Source organism: Mya arenaria, chromosome 12 (genome assembly GCF_026914265.1).
Source record: "Mya arenaria isolate MELC-2E11 chromosome 12, ASM2691426v1".
In the NCBI taxonomy this organism is placed as follows: domain Eukaryota; kingdom Metazoa; phylum Mollusca; class Bivalvia; order Myida; family Myidae; genus Mya; species Mya arenaria.
In genome coordinates, this window is record NC_069133.1 from 33,494,730 (window position 1) to 33,510,645 (window position 15,916).

The window sequence follows — 15,916 nt, forward strand, 5'->3', positions numbered from 1 at the left end:
CCGTTGGTGACAATTTTAATTTGATCGTTTTTGGTGGTCAAAATGGCATTTTGCTTTAAAAGATATAAAAGTATGATAAAAATGACCATATTAAAACAGAACCACTATTTTCTACAGGACGCAGCACAGTTTTATATGTGTTTATGAAACATAAATTGGACTACCGCATATTTTCAAAACCTAGACAAACATGGGAAACTTTTCTTTGTGGAAATACATATAGTCCGTTCATATACATATAATATTATTGATATATGTTATAGAACAGCTTTGCACGTTTTAGAATGCAAATTTCAAGCAAGTCATTATAACCAAAACCGAAATTTGAAACCAAATGTCTCCCGAGTATGATGCCTGGAAAAGTTCGGTATGCACAAAACATTCTGTAGATTTTCTGTCGAAGAAGAAGGTTGTCTCCATATATCCACCAGCCACTTCGTCAGTTGAACTCGCCCATAATAGATTACCTTAAAAAGACATGAATACTTGATGAGGCAATCAATCAATCAATCAATCAATCAATCAATCAATCAATCAATCAATCAATCAATCAATCAATCAATCAATCAATCAATCAATCGATCTTTCCATCCATCCATCCATCCATCCACCCATATCCATCCATCCATCCATCCGTCCATCTATCCATCCATCAATCCATTCATCCATCAATTAATCAATCGATCGAATCAAGTGATACAAGTTTGAAATAAAACACACGCATAATATTGCCCTCAATTACGTTCAAATTCATTTAGAAACATTTAGAAACTATAGGTAATTGTACGTAATAAAAAAAACTAATAATAAATCGGATACATGTATATACGCGCCAAAACTATAAAGTACATGCACCTCGTCTCACGTTCTTTTAAAGGGAATATAGCACAATCGTGGATGAACTCATTCGAACGTTTGAGGAAACGTCTTCGTTTAACAGTCTGAGTAAAAAGAGAGTATCATCTGTGTCCATTAAGACAGGCCGTCAGAGTATGTGCGTGATAAAGATGCTCAGATGTTATCATTTACATTGTGTACTAGCACATCTATCATTAGGAAAAGCATCTAATCAGAAACAGCATTCTTGGGTTTATACTGTGAAACCAAAACCTTGAAATAGTGGTCGTTCTATATTTAAAGCTGCACTCTCACAGATTGAACGTTTTGACAACTTATTTATTTTTTGTCTTGGAACGAGCCATTTTTTTGCGAAAATCTATGGAAACTAGTTATATAAGACTGCTGACAAAAAATAAGATCGCAGATTTTTATATAAAAGTTCAAAAATTGATGTTTTATGCATTTTTCTTAAAACCGTTAGCCATAAAACATTAATTTTCGAACGAAAATATGAAAAAATACGATCTGATTTTTTGTAAGCAATCCTATATCATTGGTTTGCAGATAAATACGCAAAAAATTGCTCTTTCCAAGACAAAAAAGTTGTAAAAATGGCATATCTGTGAGAGTGCAGCTTTAAATCCATTGCTAGAACACACATTGTATACTATAGATATATTGACAGTTAGGCGGATCACCACATCACACTGAAAACTGAAAATCATGAAGCACAAAAGTGACCCATTCTGTCTCTTCAGACGCGTACCTTACAGTTTTTACTTGACGCTTCCTTTCGAATTTTGTTCGTTGCGTAGATAGAATCATAATGACATTCTTAACAATTGTCTGTATAACTTATTTACACATAATAAGACCAATATCACGTACAAGGCCATACATATGATTTCAAACGTGCGATACGTAAAATAAATACCTGTGAATAAACAGATTTCTGCTAGTGCAGTTGTTATGTAACCTAAGATTAGTTTGTGTAAAATATAAGTTCTCTTATTTCATAAACACACTTATTTTATGTAAACTAACTATAGCTTCGAACATGTTGGATCTAGTTGAAATATTTAACCCTTGATTTTCTAACAATAAAGAGTTGAAGCTTATTGACTATGTGACATTTGTGGTTGACATGTTGCCCAATTATTCACAGTCGTACAATGCTAAATGCTTTGACTAATGTTCTTATCAAGTTCAATATACATCAAACCATGGGAAATCACTCACTGGGCAGCCATAGAATAACTTAAGATTCTGGCTTTTTGTAATATTTCTTCAATGAGATTGGAATATTAAAATTACAGTCCTGTCTGACACAAAGGTAGATACCGTTATTTAACTGTTCAAAGTACAAGCCGCCTTAAAGTTTTTCTATTGGTGGTGCATTAAGGCGTTTTGTTAGACAATTGTGTTTGATTTTTACATTAACTTTGATTTCCTCACGGTAGCATTGACTAGACGATGTCGACTAAGGGGATTCACTGCTATTGGTGATATGTCATGGCACTCGACGGATAACCTCTCTTGACAGACATATCCCTTCTGATGTTGCTCAATGTTAGCCAGGTACAAACTACTTGCCTTGTTTGACAGAACGCAAAACGTATAAGGGGTCGGGTTTAAGCCAGGGTACTCTTACTTCATATTTCAAAACATTTATTAAAATTCCATGTGCCACACGGAGTCAAAGTAAGCTTCTTGATGGATCCAGGACTTATTGAAGTTAAACGCGGTAGTGATATAAGTTAGCTCTCTCTAGAAATCTTGCTGCTGAGCTGATGGAGATCGTTGACTGTTTACTTTTATATTTTTATTTTTTCTTACATATAAACGGCAATAATGACAGCGGGCGATAACTGATCGGGTAAGATATAAGTTATTTTTAAAAATCGCACTAACATGCTAGATTTTAAGCTTTTTTTTATTTTCGTTGCTAAATATTGAATTCAGTAAACGAAGAAAGGCTTGATGAATAACAGGCCCCAATATCATGAAAATACTTAAGTCAAATCTCAAACTCAAGCTCAACTCATTTTACCATAAAACATTAACATTTACTAAAAAAAAGTAGATTAACATCAACATTTATTAAAAAAAGTAGATTTATCACATTTTAAAACCGCATTCTATCATTAAATATGTTAATTACAATCTTTGGTCTAGATTGCAAGGGAAAAGATTCTACAGCCAAAAATGTACTTGAGTACAGCTCATTGCCTTTTAACAATTACTCAAGAATATTTTTGGCTCTAGAATTAGTTTCTTTGAAATATTGTCAAAATCTTTCTATGAGAAAATATATTCTTAACTAGTATAAAAACATACAAGATTTTGAATAATACTATGCGTTTATGTGGTAAATTGAGTTGAGATTGAGACTTAACTTACGTATTTTCGTGATATTGGGGCCTGGTCTTCCCTTTAAAACGTGTTCGTTCAGAAAAGTGTCAATTCAATGCGATTTCTGTTAAGTGATTTTGTAATGTCTAGGCCTTCGGCTTCGTAAGTACATGATTGCAAAGTCATCGTAGGACGAATACTCATTAGCACCGTTTATTAGTATTCTATATTTTTGTAATGTTTCGTGTAGTGTACTGAACAATATCTAGAACAACTATGAAAACAGTTCGCTACTTGGTTATCTTCATGTGGAACTTTGTCAAAAATTTATTAACTGCATATTTGCGATGGATTTTTTTTATCTAATAACTTTCAAAAATGGAATTTCATTTCCGCGGTTCTGTTGAGCTCGTCCAGCGAAGTATTTTTATACTCTTCATGCTTTTCACTTTGGATACGCCTGAAGTTTGCAGTAACCCTTTTATACAGAATATATGACAGCTTCCGTCGTTAACAATTAAAGAATTACTCTTAAATAGAAGTTAAACAAGCAACTTCGATTTAAGTAACCTCAAGTAAAAAATCGCAGAATACTATCAAATCTAATACCATTCAGATTAAGTCAAAAACACGGAAATAGAAATGATCAAAGCATTTTAAACAATCGATAAACAAACACATTTATAATTGTTTACCTGCATGCAGTTTGTCAAGGCCAACATATTTACGATATCTTATTTTGATGCAGACGATAGGGATTTTCAAGGAACTGTTGGTGCTGGAAGTGTTTCTGCTCGCTCTGATTGCCCCAAACCCGTTTCCGCTTGCGGTTTTGGCGCATACGACGGCTTTTCGCGTACCATTTGCTTCTGTCATAAACAAAAACTCTGTTTCCCCTTGAATAAAGAGCTGTTGATTTGTGTTCTTCAGAAAAAATACATCACATTTCCAGGCATATCGTGCGCTTGTAGCTTGAAGCAATGCTTCAGGAGTATCGTAAACCAGAATATCTTCTTTCATAAGTCTAGGAAAATCACCTTCACACCGTTTGATTTGTATAGCAAAAGCAACTTTAACTCTTTCTATTTGTTTTCTCCAAAACCTTTTTTCAACATCGAGAGTAATGTTTCCAAACCTCAGTTTTTTCTTAACAGTCTCAATCAGCAAGGCATTTTCAATTTGGGTTATATAAAAATCACGAAATTTATTAATCGCTGTTATATTACACCGGTTGTCATCTGCAATACATTGTAGTAACGTCTTCCCATTATTTGTATTTTTTTCTTCAAGTCGTGGCGCTAACCTGCGTAGCTGGATTATTATATGCGGGTCAGGTTCAACCAAAATACTTCTGTAGTAATCCTTCTCCCTTCCATTTACCTTAACATAAAACCCTACATCTGTTAGAATACTTTTAACAGCAAATGATATATCATATATTGGTGTTAATTTTAAACTTAACTGAATTTCGGTCCAAATATGTTCAGTTGCTACGTCAATTCTGTTGGTTATTTCAGAGATAATTTCTTGACCTATCTCTAGTAGTTTATCTTGTGATATCTTACTTGAGTTCAGTCGACCTTCATTAAAATCTATGATTCCCAATAAATCATTCAATGTTCCCCATATAGTTAATATTGTTTCGGCATTGCTGCTTTTCTCAGGTCCTGTATGAAGAAATGTATCTGCTTCATCTAATTGGCATGTACCACCATAATATGTTCTCTGTTTGGTAACAAGAAGTTGCATTTGTTTCTGACATCTAGTTAATCCCAATATGCTGCAGCCTGACAACACCATCAACAACACATTCAACACAAACATTGCTCTGTTGATTACATGCCGCTTAAATAGAAACCATGTCCGCTCTTTGTTAGATTAAGCAAATTGAACAGTTCCGCGGATGTTCTTTTGTCATATTATTGCCGAAAACTTTAAACATTTCATTTGGTGTAATGAAATATTCCAATTAGGATGTCAAAAGCGTCAAACTGTCTAAAACCTTTTCGCTAGTAACCAAGTTCTTTAAATACATACTAGTCAACAGGTAATTCCTATGACGTGTTTTTCTTTCTTCTCACAGGTGGAATTTTCGCAATAATTATTTTAGGAGTTTTTCTACGAAATTGAGGTTTTCCCTTGTTTTCTGACGCACCACTGCAGTTGCGGCTAAAAACCCCGCTATATTAAACATGATTGTCTTACATTCTAACCTAAACATTGAAACTCGTAAACGCTTAACATTTTTTCCAAAATGCAAACAAAATATATATAAAAAAAATATTTTACATTGTTTAATTGATGTCTTTTCAGATAATAAGCAAAAATGCCATTGTTCTGCGACCATCGCTGATGTTGTTGCACGCAATTACACCCAAATATTTCACATATTTTATTAACAATAAGGTTTATTAGACTTGACAGTTGTTCTTTATCTATTGATGTTATATACAACTGTCAAAAACTATGCTATACCATTGTCTTTAGCGTAACCCGGTTATGCAGCGAAGAGATATTTTGTACAGATTGCATATCTCAACCGAATCTAATCCCACAGTCCTCATTATTCAAATAACATGATCATAATTTCAACCGATTAGTGTGAGCTATCGTATTCACTGTCAACTTGTGCAACATCAATTAACACAACTTAACTTGATACCCATATAAATTGGACGATTGCAAACTGGAAAATTTGAAATAGCTTTAATGATGACTTGTTCGTTTCGAAATTAGACACTTAAAGAAATAGCTAAAAAAATGTTATACTTTTATACAGACATGTATCATATCGGATGTCTTAAGGGCCTTCCACAATGCATAACTTGGTGTGAAGGACCGAAACACATTTCAGTTTTTAAACAATCGCTGCAGCATTTGTATGTGTAATAAGGAGAAAATTTAAAATAAAAATAGAAAGAAGATTAAGTAGATCCAGCATGTTTAGCCTGTTTTTGAAATCACAAACCATTAAAGCCTATAGATATGAAAGGTAGCGAATGGTCAAAGATGGTATAACCATGCTTAAATTCACGGTCATGTGTTTAAAGAAATGTAACAATTAGTAGCCACTTCCGAATGGGTAAAACAACTTGCCAAAGAAAATCAATGAACTAACTACAAGAGACAACAACAATTGAATATTATCATCTTTAAAAAAGTGCAAATTGCGCGTAAATCGGTTACATCGACAGTTTTTCCAGAAATGAAAGGTATGCACAAGCCATATACTTTTACTTTTCTATATACATGTATCACAAATTTATATTTCATTACCTGTGCAGGGATATATAATATGTAAAGTTTACTGCATGCGGAGTGTACTAATTTTGCAAAAGTTGTCTGCTTGGTGGCTGTCAAATGCCATTGTTTACATACGGTGCCATGGAAAAGTTTCGTAATAATATATTATTAACTGTTTGTTACTTTTCAAAGTCCAGCAAAAACCTGTGGTTTATCTTCAATCATTAAGTTTTAAATGTTCAGCTTGTCGCTATTTTGGATATTTATGTATCCGGTTTAACAGTATTTTGCGAAAAAATGTATACTTCACATTGTTGCTATTACCATTGACGTCATGTGTTGTTGACGTCATTTCCTGTATATCATACAACCTGATTAAGGCCAAGATGTGTTCATATGGAAGATAAAATTCTGTTATAATTATTTAAATATGTTTTATAAAAGAAAGCACCATATGTATAACTAAAAAATGGAGAAATGAAAAAAAGTAACATCAAATGTTGTATTATGCACTTTTATCGAGATGTGGTTGTTTTTATAGCAGCAGTATTACGGTGACACGTTAATGTGGTGTTTAATCCATATATCGGCGAAAGGATGTAATAGTTTTAGTTTGAAACTTTATATATAGCACATTGTTTGCATTAAATAATGAACATTAAAAACAAAAATTGTCCTGTAATTATGTATAACACTTAAAAAGCCGAGACAGGTATTATTGTGTAAGTCCTGATCATTTTATAGTAATTTATTGTTCCAAATGGTTTCATCGATCTCGGTAGGACTGTTTGTCAATGAATAGGTTTATGATATTGACTTGGGTAAATCTACCATTGACAAAAACAATGTCAGACGCAGTGATCTCCCCTTCTTGTCTGAATGAAACGTTCAATTGCTGAAAATACTAGGTTTTAATCTATTTTATGCTTTACCAAAAAACAATCGGAAGGTGGGCTGTGCAATTCTAATGCCGAATGAATTCCCGATTAAGTAAAGCACAAATAAATAATATATATTTTACTTAGAGTATTCTTTTCTTTGGGAGTCATTTCGCAAATATTAATCGAGAAATACAAATTCTCCATCGAAGGATTCTTACTGAGAGTATTGGCAAAACAATTTTAAACAACAACAATAACAACAACAAAAACAAAACAACAACATTCTTTTCACATTTCAATTTGACTTAACTCGATGAACTTTTCTCTCCAAATACAATCATTCAATAAATAATCATTTTCAAGATTTTCAACTTCCGCGCGTGTTTTAAGGTCCGCCTACTTCCAATCATCCGATACACACTCCCTGCGTCAGATGCGTTGACAATGCATCAACTAATGATGTTGTATTCTAAGTCAGTTGCTTCGCTCACTCCGCCCATTCTTAATCATTAAGAATTCACTTCATACCACTATTACTAGGGAAGCGGAGCGCAGCAAAGCGACCGTGGTTTCTTATTCACGAAGAAATTACTTAATAAACTTTAAGTAAGCGATAGCCCCTCCCTTATTCCGTCAGCTTTAAAGTTAAGCCGTGCGCCTGTCAAAAAAACCTGTCAATTATTGCATGACAGGCACAATGCGATAGCGAAATAGCCAAATTTGCATATGCAAACAGTAGGCGCGGCTGTGTGCGCATGCGCAATTATAGTATTAGCTTAATCATGAAGAGTCGTTTTCAGCAATAAGTAACGATTCTCCACAAATAAGAAACATTTAAACAATGAAATAAACTTTTTTTAATCCAACGTCCCTGATTGGCTGATAATGTGGGACAAACACTAAAATGAATATTTTAATGATAAATATTTACAATGGATTTCGAGTTGCCATAAAAGATATGACTCTGGTGCAAAGGGCATGTTAATCATTAATTTTATTTTTTTAAAGCTTCACTCTCACAGAATGAGCGTTTTGACAGCTTCTTTTAATTTTTGTCTTTGGAACGAGCCAATTTATGCGGAAATGCATGGAAACCAGTCATATAAGACTGCTGACAAAAAATCAGATCGCAGGATTTCATATCTTCATGTTCAAAACGTGATGATTTATGTATTTTTCTTAAACCGTTATTAACGCGTTAAGCTATACGAAATATGAATATTAGCGATCTGATCTTTTGTCACCAGTCTTATATAACTGGTTTGCAGATAATTACGCAAAAATTGGCTCATTCTAAGACAAAAAAATAAAAATAAAAATAAAAAAATGTCAAAAAGGGCAAATCTGTGAGAGTGCAGCTTTTAAGGCAAAAACTCATAAGGAAAATTAATATATTCGGTTTCGGAAGGTTGAATTTATCATTCGTTACTTTCGGAAGAATAAGGAAGTCATAAATTTATTGTTTTTGAAGGCTTGATTAAGTGTTTTGTTTTGAAAACATCTCTACTCTTAAATCATTAAGTGACAGACATTGAGAATGCATACTTAATAATTTTTTAATTAAATTCGAAACAAATCCGATAACGACGAAAGAACAGATTTATTGCCTTAATAAAAATGTATTATACCACAATATAATCCGTTTTGATGGGAAAAAAACGTTTACATAAATCTACGAACGTTGTTACACCCATTAATAAACCAAGGATTTATAGTATTTGTATACCCCATTTCTATCTACGTCTTTTTCTGTCTTCAAACAGCTCTTATTTGAAGAACTCAAATGCGTCGAAAAATTCAAATACTTTTTCTCTCGTAACCTTATTAGTGGTTGAAAATAATTTTTATCAAAGGGATGGCAAGATTTTTCAAATCAGCCACACATTTGTTTTGGTAATTCATCAGTAAGCCGTTATTGATCTTAATAAGGTGAATCGGCAGATTTAAAAAGAAGGTCTTTCAGTAGACAAAAAATAATCTCGAACACTTTGCTGGTTAAATGGTTATTTTGGAGAGTTTGTAATTAATTATGAACTTTGTACGTTCAGCATACGCTCTCAATATGTAAGCTAAATCTATTTTAATTCAAATGGAGCATAACTATGATGTCAGTTGGGCAATTAATCCTACACAATTTGTCACCGAGTGTTTATAAACCTTCTGTTTTTATGTAAAAGGGGCATAACTCCGGAGTTTTATCAGTGTTTGCGCCAAAATGCACGTAATCACTAAAAAAGCGCTGTAAAACAACAAAAACATATATACCACGTTAAAGCTCAGTCATTATCGATTGTTGAAGTTATTATGTATTCAAGATAAAAAACACTACTATTTATTAAAAGGTACATAACTCTGTAGTCACTGAATCGATTTTCCCCACGATCGAATACCTGGGATGAGAGAGGTCTACTGATATAGGTTTTCGCCTCTCACCAAAGAGGTTATGGGTTCAATCCCTACCTAAGGAACCTTCTCATGTCTTCTCAAAAAGAACACAGTACTGTTGTCTGCCCAGGAAACAAGCCCGAGAGTGATACATATTAGCTGTCAGCTGTCTTCACACTCAAGCTAAACCAAATAACCATAAACCAAACCTGGTCATTACCTTACATTATAATTATAATAGATACTGAAAGTGACACTCTTATTCAAAATCGATACAAACACATGGATAACAAACATATTTTGTTACTGATAGACCTTTATCTTCTTACTAAATACTGCATTTATGGAAAATATTATTTACTGATAACACGATTGTAACCGTGTATTAAATAGTTGAAAACGAAAAAAAATGATTTGTGTATGCTAAAATATTTACTGTGATCTACTATCGTCTCATAAGGTAGAACTACCGTGTTTTCTGCGCCTGTCTTTCAAATTAAACTCGGCATCCTTCATAAGACCCATTGTTTTCCATATTTATTCATCCTTTTTGGTAAATTGAAACATTTGTATTAAATGTGGTAAATCTTATTTGGGAGTTTTAGTGCACCTTTAAGTTATTATCTGCACAAAATACACTGCTACTATTTTGTTATGTAAAAGGGGCATAACTTTCAGGTTACTGAGGTAGATCAAACTTGCCCGAGACATAAGGCCTACACCGTTTCTGAATTTAATTATTACATGTATTGGATACATTCTGAAGTAATGGTCAACACAAGATAAAAAAACTTCTATTTTTAACTCTGAAGTCACCCCACAATCAAACTTGATCAAATGTCCACAAACACCTCACCAATGGCCATCATGATTGGATCGTCCAGGATTAAATCAAAATATGTACAATGTTTTGTAGATAACGCCGACGCCGCATCGCGGAGCCCAAATCCTTTTTAGCATATAAAGTTGGTTATTATTTTAAATAAGAACCCTTTGAAATTTAAAAAAACAAAGGTTGCAATAAATCCCACAGCTCTCGGACAAGATACTTCGATGAATATTTTAAGCCGTTGATCGCCTGTATTTATATTGGTAAACTGTATTTCTCAATTTTCTTGTGAAATTCACTCCGTTCCAGGAGCCAAAACTATCGGAAATGAAAAATGATTTCAAACATAACTTCTTGATTATTTTCGAATTACTGTCTTTTAGTGTTAATGTATTATTTTCATTTTGCGAATAAAAATATATGTATAATTACAGTACTGTAGCTGAACAACCTATTGTCGCCTACGTGACATTGTGAGCGACGATATTTCTATTCTACTTGATAATCGTACAAAACCATCAGCTAAAACGGAACCTCAAGTGCGCTATATACAACGGGTAGTTTATATAAAGGGTATTTATAAGGCACTAATAATAACAACGCTATATATTTTGTTTTACTGTCTGCGCATTACAGATGCAATAAAGTATAAATATGTAAAGTATGTACAGCCGTCAGATCAAAAAATTAAAACCACTTTTACCTGACTGGTTATGAAACATTTATGAATGTTATCAATATCAGTAGGCAATATTTTCATTACAAAGACGGAATTTATCTCATATCTAACATTTAACCGCCCTCAAAATTTATACTTAACAAATATTGCAATGTCAATTTTAAAGATACAATATTTTGTGGAGACTACCAAGTAGATAACCCGGCCAAGACTCAACAGTAGGTAAATCAATCACCCGCCCACTGAATTGTTGATACACTGAGAACACATTTGATATCATTCATTAAAAGGGATTTCTCTCACTCGTCACAACGCCCTTGTTATGAATAAGTTGACTACCAATGCAGGTTTGATTGGAATGCCATAACTCGTCACAAAAGACTCATTTGAATTTAACTAATCGAATGATGAAAATTTGAAGAAAACTCTGGTAAAATCTGCGTTGGTTTTGTTTAAAACCCGATGTTACAGACTATTCGATTGGTTTGTTTAAACACAATTCATTGAAAACAACAGGGACAAGCTCAGTAGTGAAACAAAGACGCACAAGCTAAGGTCCACGTTCACACATTACGTACAGACCTCACACGCATCAAAGTAGCGTTAACAATAAATGATGAAGTTGACTCATGTTTGAACCAGTTCATTTTCACACGACTTCACATTTAACCCAATATTTGTCAAGAATAAGCACATTAAATATATAGTCTCTTCCGAGCCAGCTTCAACTTGAAGAATAAAGTAAAACTAATCGTATACACTGATAAATAGTTATTTCAATTACTCAACGACCGGATGAAGACATCAACTTCAAACGAACTAATCCAGCCAGGGCAGCAGTACCAGTTTTAGATATTGAAAAAGTGACAAATACCTTGTCTTCCTTCCCTCGCATAATTCTAACAGTAATTTAGCCAGATTGAAAGAGCTTGCCATACATTTTTGTATGCCGATTGTTGCCGTGCTTAATTTATAGCCAAGTAATCGAATGTTTTGTTTTTTTTTTGTTTTTTTTTTTGCATATTTTATGACTGTCATCCTTCTTCAGAATTGTAACAATTTATTTGTTTAGACAGTTGCAAGTATTGGTAAATTTAACAACAAATGGCATAAGTACTGTACGGACAACTTGTTTATTGCAATTTCAGAGACAATCCTAATATAAAGCACTTATATTGGTGGTACACACGGTTACCTATTATACTTGGTTTTGCACTTAATATATAATAATGCAAATATCATAAATCAATGGTGTCAGTCAACCACACCTGCCTAGCAAAGCATAAAACAAACATGTTGAGACCCACTTGTTACAATGTAGGCGTTTTGATGTACACATGGCCTCAAATTCACCCAAATATCACAGGTACACAAATAGCACAATTGCAAAGGCACCCACGCGTTATGACGTATATGCAGACCTCGGGGGTAAAATTTCGTTTCAACGGCGTAAACCATCAGTTCAATATCAGCATGATTAAATCCTTTAAAGGCCGGGCAAACAACTGCTGATAAGCATTTCAGAGCCGATCACTCGCTGTCTTAGCTTCATTCTCTCAACCATCGGTCACCAAACGGGCGTCGTGGACAAATATAGATGCTTTTGAAGTGCTCATATATTTACAACTTCTTATAACTTACATGGTGATATCAGCAACATAAACAGATTAAGATACGGGACCTTCTTCGACGAGAATCAGTTGCGCCGCAGAAGCGAACCGCCGACTTTCCTTCAGCAAAGATTAAATCAAGATATGACAATATCGTAGGAATAAAAATAAATAAAACAACATTGATTTAACTTATGCGCGTGAACACTTTATATCCAGTGATCTCAGAACTCTAAATTAGTGAGCTTCGTATAAAAAAACCTGGAAAATGTGGTTAAAACTTTTATTTGCTGCCGTTTGTATTTCGACGGTGCCAAACTCCGCCAGCGGTGCAGGTAAAATATAGTTATCTGGAAATTAAAGCAGTTGTGTATATAAGTATATTCCAAGTATATTCTTTTGTCGAATACGCAAACCTTATAGTCTGTCATATATGGAACAGTCATGTGCATTGATGTCGTCCGGAGTTATTTGGCAGTGGCTCTGGCTCGGAAACTTTTAAATATTTTATTCGCTTTTGCAACTTAAGCACACAGTTGACATTGGTTGTTAATATGTAGTAATATTATCACATATCTATCTTAGGAATAGTCTTACGTCTTGGTATACACATTAAGGAAGATTTTGTTTTCCCCGGTAGGCTTTTATAAGGTGCCGGATCTCCTATAAATCATAGAAGTGAAAGTTTGTATAATTTCAATTAGTGCATTAATGATTCCAAGTTATCTATACAGTTCCTTTTTTACCAGCTGTAAAATTGACAAATTAGATTTTCAAATTCTACAAAGGTAGTACCCAGCCAAAAAAGTAACAAACACACTGTTTATAAACTAATAATAATCATTATAATAATTAATTGTGTTGTTGTTGGTGGTGGTTGTTGTGGTGGTGGTGGTGGTGGTGTAGATGGTAGTGCTGATTTATTGCATCCACCCTTGTTATCACTACCGGATATCGCACTCACTTGTGAAAAAAATGTGATTCGTTAATTTTGTAGTCTGAGTGCAAAGCATAATGTGAATCATATGATGATCAACAATATTTATGTCTACCAATTGTTTTAAAGTGTTCCGTAACGAACTAAAACAGACGATCCCATATGCATACTTAACGACATCATTATGCAGAGTATCGGTTTTCCTTGTTTATATCATAAATTTAAGCAATAATTTATATCCATTTATTCATGAATATGATCCTCGTAAAATATCATTGTGCGTTCTGTTAACATCGAAAAACGCAGTTCCTTTTTCGTTTTTTAACACAACGTTAAAGGGTATTTTCTTTACAAAAATGCATAGTTTAAGACACCAGGCAATAGCTCGATTTTTTTTAAAGTATATGTTATCGTACGGATTTTGGGGTATCGTTTTTAAAATATAATATGATCATATCCTGATCGTTCATAAACTGCAATGGGTTATGTTTGCTTGTTTCAGTATAAAAAATGCTATTGCGCCGTGATTTTATTTAACCACTGGTACGAGAATGCCACATTACAACAATCCGTTGATTTAGTGGCAGTATCTTTTCTCTTTATTTATCATGATTTTTTTATTGGAACTGTAAATTAATTGTCTCGTGTCTGTATGCAGCATTACTGTTTGACCTCATCGTGGGCTCTGATCTGTTTGGGTGCACATGCAGGTTTTGCTGTATAAACGCTTGGGCTATTATGGTCATACATCGTTGACTCCATTCACTCTATTGGTTCGTTATTTATAACAAGAAGTTCGATTAGCTACATCGTTCTAAGGTCCAATTGAGACCAATATATACCAGCCCTGGCCTTATCGAGGGTTCTGATTTTTGTTTTTGGAAACACGCAAATGTATACACCTTGTTAGATCTTTAAACAAACAGAAACAAAAATATATGATGAACTTTTCTCAATAAAGAAACAGCATATATATATTTTAAGTTTTACGAAATGTTATGCTATTTAAACATACTAAAATAAAGAAAACACGATCCTCTTTTTAAAAAATAAGGTATATATATCATATAACATGATCAAATAGTGAACAGCCCACACGAAAGTTGTTCATTTCTATATCTTATATAACTATTTAATCACAGATAGTGAATGTATTTAATAAAACCACAGCTGCACAAAATTGAGACAATTATTAGTTCACAATTGTTTTACGAGATCAGTGAATAAAATAACAAAAATAATAATTTGGAAATGTATTTACATACTAAATCAGTTTTGCTATTATTTACATTATGTTTCAGTGTAAAATGGACTTTAATAACTTGCACAGGTGATGTCCGTTTAAATATTTGATTGTTTTTGCTTTTTTTAAATAAAAACATGCAAAAAAAGATGTAATTGCGGTGATGACAGTGGCAAAATCTACGTCTTGAAAAAATGAGTCTTTGTGCACTTAGGAAGTCAAATGGTCTAAAATAAGGAAAATACTGTCATCATTAAACCATATTTACTTTTAACTTCTGAAAGTTTTGACAGCAAATAATTAAGATAAGTTTATCGTTAATGTGAGAAAGATACGCATTTGTGTTACATTTACAATTGATTAGGAAATACCCGTGGACAGTTACAGTGTCAAAACTGGCATTACCTTAAAATAAATGGATTCAATTAATTCAATGGCCACAAAGTTATCTTAATCTTTTTCGTCCATTGCCTTAACATTTCATTCTAAACAAAACGCGTTTTGGGCGATGTCACTTGACCCTTTCTTTGCTTCCATGGGGTTTATTGTTTGTCCTCGGCTTAAAGATTTAATATGTTACCAAGGTATTGAAACGAGAGTAAAAACATGTTGATTTCAATTCTTAAATCGTTGTACTAATTGTGTGTTATCTATCCTGTACAAACTCGTCTAATCGTGTTCGTCAATTGAATCCGGCTTTAGGTGCCTTTCAGAAAACACTGATGTATGATGGTCATGTCGTCTGCACTTGCTTTCTTATGTCTCCAAACTGTTGAAGGTATCTAAGAGACGCTCATGTGTCGGTGAAGGCAATTCATGAGTCGGTGTCTTCCAAATCAGTCGTTGCGTTCATCTACATATCATAATGCATTTTAGGGGTTTGGTAAAGGCTTTAGCAGAGAGGTTCCCAAAGTTTA

The 15,916-nt window shown here is 33.5% G+C and overlaps 2 protein-coding genes across 3 annotated transcripts in view; one reads left to right on the forward strand and one right to left on the reverse strand.

Annotated features, from left to right (window-relative positions):
- Nucleotides 1–18: 18 nt before the first annotated feature.
- LOC128212509 (uncharacterized) lies at nt 19–5,201 on the reverse strand. The gene is made up of 2 exons (XM_052917994.1): nt 3,888–5,201; nt 19–467 (listed from the first exon to the last, which is right to left on the reverse strand). Exons 1-2 carry the CDS (start codon nt 5,014–5,016, stop codon nt 280–282), a joined length of 1,317 nt encoding a protein of 438 aa, XP_052773954.1. The 5' UTR covers nt 5,017–5,201; the 3' UTR covers nt 19–279.
- Nucleotides 5,202–12,740: 7,539 nt separating this feature from the next.
- The window catches only part of LOC128211308 (uncharacterized), a 31,110-nt gene continuing 27,934 nt past the window's right edge, over nt 12,741–15,916 (forward strand). For both annotated transcript variants that reach the window (XM_052915961.1, XM_052915962.1), the window contains exon 1: nt 12,741–13,154. In XM_052915961.1, coding sequence (XP_052771921.1) covers nt 13,088–13,154 — 67 coding nt within the window. In that variant the 5' untranslated portion in view covers nt 12,741–13,087. The remainder of the gene's footprint in view (nt 13,155–15,916) is intronic.